At 41.2% G+C, this 7391-nt stretch overlaps 1 protein-coding gene across 2 annotated transcripts; it reads right to left on the bottom strand.

Moving 5' to 3' along the window:
- Positions 1-583: 583 nt before the first annotated feature.
- Positions 584-7183, bottom strand: LOC141774578 (homeodomain-interacting protein kinase 1-like). Of its 2 annotated transcripts, none has more exons than XM_074647351.1 (12): positions 7023-7183; positions 5921-6102; positions 5609-5800; positions 5328-5509; positions 4637-4760; positions 3780-3902; positions 3563-3649; positions 3290-3453; positions 3081-3140; positions 1463-1522; positions 903-1342; positions 584-796 (listed from the first exon to the last, which is right to left on the bottom strand). In XM_074647351.1, exons 2-12 carry the CDS (start codon positions 6086-6088, stop codon positions 684-686), a joined length of 1713 nt encoding a protein of 570 aa, XP_074503452.1. In that variant the 5' UTR covers positions 6089-6102; positions 7023-7183; the 3' UTR covers positions 584-683. The 2 variants fall into 2 exon arrangements, with proteins under 2 accessions (XP_074503452.1, XP_074503461.1); XM_074647360.1 differs by lacking the exon at positions 7023-7183 and adding an exon at positions 6873-6973.
- Positions 7184-7391: the final 208 nt, after the last annotated feature.

Consider the following 7391-nt stretch of genomic DNA (forward strand, 5'->3'; position numbering starts at 1 on the left):
CTGACTTCGAAGTTTGTCTACTTCCTTTTCCACCATGGTCCAGCAATCAGCAAGAGGTAGCGTGAAAGTATCGTATCGGCGGCCCTTCACAGGCCACCGGCCGATGCTCCCACACTCTACTCTCCAGCGATTACCAAAACCACAGGCTCTTATTCAAGTCAATTTCATTTGTGTAGCCCAAAAACACAAATCACTTGTTTCAGGGGGCTTTACAATCTGTACAGCATAAGACACCCTCTGTCCTTTACAGTACGACCCTCGCATCGGATGAGAAAAAACTTAACCACGAAAACCCTTTTAACAGGGTCAACATGGAAGAAACCTCAGGAAGAGCAACAGAGGAGGGATCCCTCTTCCAGGACGGACAGACGGATAATATGTGTCGGATGGAGTGGCTGTGGAGTGGTTCTTCGGGAAAAATGGCTAACCAGTCGGATTATTGTCAAGGCCTATTGAAGGTGGCTGGGTCATGCGTCATCACCGCGTCATATCTTTGGGGTACAACACATGCGCAGTAAAATCTGGTCTGCACTTGCCGAAATTGGACCAATCGGTCTCAGTCGTTCACCGGTCAGTGACTCACGGTCCTCTTTGGTCTCAGTCGTTCACCGGTCAGTGACTCATGGTCCTCTTTGGTCTCAGCCGTTCACCGGTCAGTGACTCTTATCGGGGGACTCACTGCTTCATTCATCGCCGTTCTTTGGCGCACAGAAGCAGCAGAAAATGTTCCTCTTCAAGGTGGACAAGAATCTTTGGATTCCTCTCTTCTTCTTCTTCTTCTTGGGCTCAATGGCCTCTGGAAATTATAAGTATAGTCTGTGTTTTAATCGTGAAGTCAGGAATCATGAAGGAATTACTGTAAATGGAGAGTGGAAGGAGGGGTGGAGGTGAATATTTCCTACCAGGTATCTGAGAGGATTCTGGTCTGTTTTGAGGAGCCGATGGGATGATCATGCTGTCCAAGTCCTCAAATGTGCTGTCTTCGCTACTAGAGAGGCTGCTATTAGTCGAGTCACTGACCGATTTTGAGTCTCTAGCATCCTCATCCTTAGGAGAGTTGGATTTCTCATCCTTTGGAGAGTTGGATTTCTCATCCTTAGGAGAGTTGGATTTCTCATCCTCAGGAGAGTTGGATTTCTCATCCTTTGGAGAGTTGGATTCCTCATCCTTTGGAGAGTTATATTTCTCATCCTTTGGAGAGTTGGATTTCTCATCCTTTGGAGAGTTGGATTTCTCATCCTTAGGAGAGTTGGATTTCTCATCCTTTGGAGAGTTGGATTTCTCATCCTTTGGAGAGTTGGATTTCTCATCCTTTGCCTTTGGAGAGTTGGATTTCTCATCTTTTGGAGAGTTGGATTTCCCATCCTTTGGAGAGTTGGATTTCTCATCCTTTGGAGAGTTGGATTTCTCATCTTTTGGAGAGTTGGATTTCCCATCCTTTGGAGAGTTGGATTTCTCATCCTTTGGAGAGTTGGATTTCTCATCCTTTGGAGGGTGGGATTTCTTCTCCACAGCCTGGGGACTATATAAACACACATATACACAGAGTCATTGTTGGTCCATACTAGAACAAAAAAGCATTGCCTGTCCAAATTAGAGGGAAATAGGGACATTATCTTTTTGATGGCAAGGGCGCGCCTGCCGTTACTTCTTTTGATAGCACCTATATACCTATATACTTAACTATGTCTAGTGCAATTTATTTCGCTGGCAAACAGCAAGAATTTCATAAATGCTGTTACAGGTGATTGAGAGGGGGGGCCTCCGAGTTATCAAGCCATGCTGCCCATTTCAGTCAGGACCACTTTAGTCAAAGAACTTTATTTACATGCAGTAATATATACATTTATATTTGGCGGTATGGCTCTGCTCTGGGATCTCCCTGCCCATCCACGCGCATACGTGGATCCACGAGCCTATGTGGTAGCGTGAGACAAGGAGAGCAGTCCTCCTTGCCCTTCCATGTGCACACATGGAAAGCCAAAGGCAGGGAGAGCAGCAGCAAAGACCCCCCGGGTGCAGAACAGAGCCAGCATCAATAACACAGAATGATATTGGTTTAGTCACACACATTATTAAAGGAGGTGGTGGGGTGGAGGTGGGTTGCGAGCGGCTTTGTAGAAGAAGCAGCACAGGTGGCCAGGTTGAAGGAGCTTAAATAAGGCGCCCTGTATGAAATTTGCCAATGAATGCCTAGAAGGGAATCAGCTGATCTGTCAGATGATGCGTCAGCTGATTGGCCGGCCTAAGATCGGCCGCCATCAGCCGACAGCTGTCACATGAGCAGCGCTTGACTTCATGGCCTGCCTGAACTAACGCTACGCTCGATTTGTCGTCTGAGACACTGTTACCTCTACCTGCCATTTCTCACATATTCTAAGTGTTGTGGTAATGAGTATCTAATATAAATGGACTTCTAAAAAAAAGTCTACTTGTACTTGTGTATTGTAGCAAGTTGTGCTAATTCCACATTCGGTAAATGCTGTGAAATGCATACGACATGTTAAAGGTGCAGTGTGTAGGATCTGCCGGCATCTAGCGGCAAGTTTGCAGATAGCATAATAAAAATAATGTAGTGCAGTAAAAAGTGTATCCTTCTCTAAATTGTAGTGACATAGAATTACAAAGTAGCATAAAATGGAAATACTCAAGTACAAGTGTGTCAATTTTTTACCTCAACCTGCAATAATCTCAATAAATAAATTCTGCATTCACATGTAGAATAATGTGAATGTATGTCCAATATCCACTCTCTTTTAGCTCTCCTAGAGGAAATATTGGGCTCCTTAGCAGCTAAATGTTCCACTATGTTTACCAGCTACTCTACTCTACAACTAACTGTGTCTGTCTGCCATTTGGTGCTGAGCAGGTAGTGTACAGTTCTGCCTGCTGCGGTCAAAAACAATGCTATGAGTGGTGAGAGTGAACCAAAACAGTAAAGTTGTGGGTCAGACAGCTAAACAAACCTTTAGAGTCAGAAGCATGCTGAGTCGAGAACAAGTGTTTTAAACTGATAGTACACAAATATGCCCTCACTACCTGCCACACAATCCAAAACAAAAATATAAATCATCACTTACCAGTCATCAACCTTGGTCTCTGCAGGGCTCTTGCTGACGTCAACGACTGTGGACATTGTGCTGCCAATGGATAAATGTACACTTTAATTATCATGTTCAAATTGCACACAATACACATAAAACCAGCCAGTAAAATAATCTATAATGCCTACTGATGTCTGATAACCTTTGTGCCAAGAAGAGGCCTAATATCATACAGCCACACTTACCATCCTTTGCTGTATCTGACGTAGCTCCCCTTTATGAATGGATGTGCCAGGATTTTGTTTGGGGTAATCCTCTTCTTGGGATCCATCTGAAGCATTTTCTTCATCAGGTCAAAACAAGCGCTCCTATCAGCCTCCTCTGCCTTGTTTCCTCGGAGCATGTTCAACTAAATTGAGTCAAAATTAACATTAGACAAAATAACCCTCCTGGCTCATGAAAATTGTGAGATTTATTTTGTGGGCTCCTCTGCAAGCAGCATCTACTTGACAACCTACCGCTGTCAGCTCGTTCAGAGAGGGTGCCTTGTATGCCCTGTGTTCTTGTGTGCTGTAGCCGGTTTCCTTGAAAAACTGTTCTGGCGTCTAAAAGAAGACAAAATCTACTTGAGTTATCTCTTCATCAGCGTTACCGCTTTGATACTAACGGAGAATTTTCTTATAGAGGATAGTTCATGTTTGGCTAGTGAAGTCAAAGAAGGTTGTGATACTATACCTTCATTGTCCAATTCGTGTTCATGAAGAAATTGCCTCTTCCCTTATAGTAGAGTTTTGTCCTTCTCCCAGCCTTCACAAGTTTCTTCGGAACTTCACCCAGGAGGTCGGTGATGTAACGCAGCTGGAGACAAAACACAGAGAAACATCATTATTGACTACTCTATAAATGTTAAGCCATGCTCGATGGTTTATGGATTGCAATGTTGGGTGGGCTGTCTGTCGGTCGGTCGGTCGGTCAGTCGGTCCACCACTTTGGTCCAGATTGAAATATCTCAACATGAATGATTAACATGAAATTTATTGTAGACATCCGCCCAAACTATGAACACTACCGGCTTTGGTTATCCTCTGACTTTTCCTCTAGCGCCACTATGAGGCTGACATTTGTGTCTTTGAGTGAAATGTCTCATCAACTACCGGATGGATTGCCATATTCATGTTGCCCTCAAGATCGTAATCACTTTGGGAATCCTTTCTCTTTAAATCTAGCGCCACCATCAAGTCAACAATTTCATTTGCCCAATACCTTGGTTCATGACTAAATACTTGTACTTTGTGTTTAGTGCTAATTAGCAAATATTAGCATGCTAACACGCTCACTAAGATGGTGAACATGGTAAACACTAAACCTGCTAAGCAGTAGCATTTTAGCATTTAGCTCAAAGCAGCAATGTGCAGTCTTGCAGAGCCACAAGCTGTAGGGTAGTTGTCTTCTTAGCACTTTGTTTGGTGCGACTCCACTTAAAGAAGCCAACGTATTAAAAATGCCGGACCTTTTAATATTAGTACATGTCAAAAGAAATATTACTACATACATTAAGAAAGATGTAGAAATGAACCAGCAATAATACTTACCACATCATACTCATGAGTCCCCGGGAAAAGTGAAAAGCCGAGGGAGAGCCTGGCCATTATTGTGCCAAGAGCCCAGATGTCAATGGCCTCAGAGAATGGGAGGCCCAGAATGACTTCAGGAGACCTGCATGTGGAAGAACAGCAACACATAAAATGAAGAACACTGTCATGTTTAAAAGCATAAAAATACAACTCTGGCCATTGCATAAATTGCCCCAAAATAAGAATGCACAGCATCAATATAAGGATGCCACGTGGGCCCTTGAATTCAACAATTTCCCTCGCACTTATAGAAAGCTTTTCAAGCAACTCTGTTCAACGAGGCTTGGCACGATGCTTCTTTATCTAAAAAGCTGAAACATGATACTGGGGATATTGGGGTTTTCTGACCATATTCCAAGCTCAATAGATATATAGCACTATGCTGTACAGTAAAACAAATTTAGCCAAGAAATTAGGACAATTATTTTGTTTACATGAAACGACTCCAGCTCTGACGAGAGTTTGGGAGTGCACCAAACTAAGGTATCAAGTTTCATTCTTTTTAGAAAGAGCAATGAAAAAACCTTCTAAGGGAAAATACTACAGACAGAAAAAAATATTGCAAATACATTCCAGCAGAGTGGTGTACATTAATATCAATAAATGGCAGGAATCTTGAATCCAAGCAATTCTAATACAAAGGTCTCACCTGTGCAGCAAAGGCTGAACAGCTTGTCCTGGCCAGGCTTCGGATTTCCGCAGAGTCAAGCCAAAGTCAATGAGCTTTGTCCTGAATGGCTGCGTCTTGTGATCCACCAGCATGACGTTGGCCAACTTCAAATCTGTATGGATCAGACCGACTCTCCTCAGGGCAGCTAATGCTGTGGCCAACTGCAAGTGAAGTCAGTCACAGAATATATGTAAATAAGGATGTGCCAGAGTGGAAAACCTATAGAGCTTCAAATTCTATCTACTATCTGGTATACTTACATCTTTGATGATGGTCCTTATGCCATTCAATGGCAAAGGAGCCCATTTTCTGTGAGCCATGAAGTCATGGAGGCTGATGTCCATCATCTCAAACACCATGTAGGCAGTTTCTTTTCCGTGGTACCACTCAAGACATCTGATGATCCTGGACTCATCAGGGTCCAAATATTGGAGCTTTTTCAAGATGACCATCTGGGGATAAATGACAAGTTTGAAACAGTCATCGTCAGTTTATGTGATTGCACATTTTCATAATGACTCAAGCAATGTCATTAGTAAAAAAGAAAAAAAGATCATCAAAAAGTAGCTCACCTCCCTTCGGTCGTAGTTCTGTGAAAATCTGGTTTTTTTTAAGAGTTTCACAGCCACAACTTCCTTGGTGTCCCGTTTGTAACATCCTACGACTATTCCGTAGCTTCCCTCTCCCAGGACATCAAGGATGTCGTAGTTGTCTGAGATTGATGCTAATTCAGTTGCCATTTCTGCAAATAAAACTGAAAGCAAAGTGTGAATATGTTATTTCCAATGGCCATAATTTAATGTTTGCCTGCCTCAATAAGTGTTTTAATTAGTATTTTAAAGCCCCACTTTAATGATTTTGATCAGATTACCCAGTGTTTGCACAGACAAATACATTTGCAGCTTGTTTTGATTGCCACCAAAAGAACAAATTGAATTGAGGTGAACAATTAATCTAATTACACTATACTTAAATTATAGAGTTAATTTACAAGAAGCCACCTGCTGTTCCTTCCCCCATGACTTCTTGTTTATTAAAACACTTCATTTCACTCGTCTTTCCACTAAGTAGGGCTGTGCGATAATTCAATATGATAATCCAACGTCTTTCAATGGAGTTAAAAAGTTTACAAATCTATTGGTAATCATTAACGAATATAGTACTTTATATAAAATGTTATAATGTGTGCAAAAATAAACTGTTAATAAATACTTTACTAATTTAATCAGAAGGTAATTGTTGTTGTCTCCTATCAGCTATGATACAATATCAAATTTATAAACTAATTATTTAATGTTACGCAAAATAACAAAGTAACAGAAATGATAGCATTACTAATAATTAGTAAACATGAATTATCATTTAATTGTTTTTTAACAGTAAAACAACTATTAACTAAGTTTAATTAACTACCAATTTACCATTTATAAATGATGGTTATTATAAAGCGTTTCCTGAAAAAATACTTTTCAAGTATTTAAAAAAAATAGGCTTTATATATAGACTATTTATTTATTGAATTACCTGAAAATGTGCTATATCGCGATATATATCGTTATTGAGATATTAAATAATCTATATTGGGATAGAAGATTTTGGCCATATCGCCCAGTTCAAAAGTTACAGATTCACTTAACCCCAGAGACTCAGAGAGAAAATCAAATAGTGACTTACCTGTTATCAGCTACAGAGGGTCTCAGGATCAGTTCAGTTGTTGTAGTGATTTCAGCTGGATTTCAGTGGAGCAGAAGCATAAGCACAGAATGTGGAATGTGTGCTTATGAGATCACAGCCAGTTAACAATTATCATTCTAGAATGTTGATGATGTCAGAAATTAATAGGAACTAAACAAAAACATTTTCAGAGACCCTTTTGTGTGACATCACGACTACGTCACGGTGTTAGCTGGAGGAAAAACTGGAAAGACTGCGTCAAGGCCGATTGAAAGAGGCTTGTACACGGTTTTGAGCGTTAGGGTATGTCACATGCGAAGCCTGCTCCTACGGAAACCAGATCCTCCTCTGTTGGGTGGCGGATGATTT

The sequence above is a fragment of the Sebastes fasciatus genome, chromosome 1 (genome assembly GCF_043250625.1).
Source record: "Sebastes fasciatus isolate fSebFas1 chromosome 1, fSebFas1.pri, whole genome shotgun sequence".
Lineage (NCBI taxonomy): Eukaryota > Metazoa > Chordata > Actinopteri > Perciformes > Sebastidae > Sebastes > Sebastes fasciatus.

Excerpts from the sequence above, each read along its gene's own strand:
- LOC141774578 (XM_074647351.1), bottom strand. The coding sequence starts at position 6,088 with ATGGCAACTGAATTAGCATCAATCTCAGACAACTACGACATCCTTGAT. Across the intron at positions 3,650-3,779 it reads ACACGAATTGGACAATGAAG|ACGCCAGAACAGTTTTTCAA; the intron begins GTATAGTATCAC and ends GTCTTCTTTTAG. Across the intron at positions 3,454-3,562 it reads CTCTGAACGAGCTGACAGCG|TTGAACATGCTCCGAGGAAA; the intron begins GTAGGTTGTCAA and ends GACTCAATTTAG.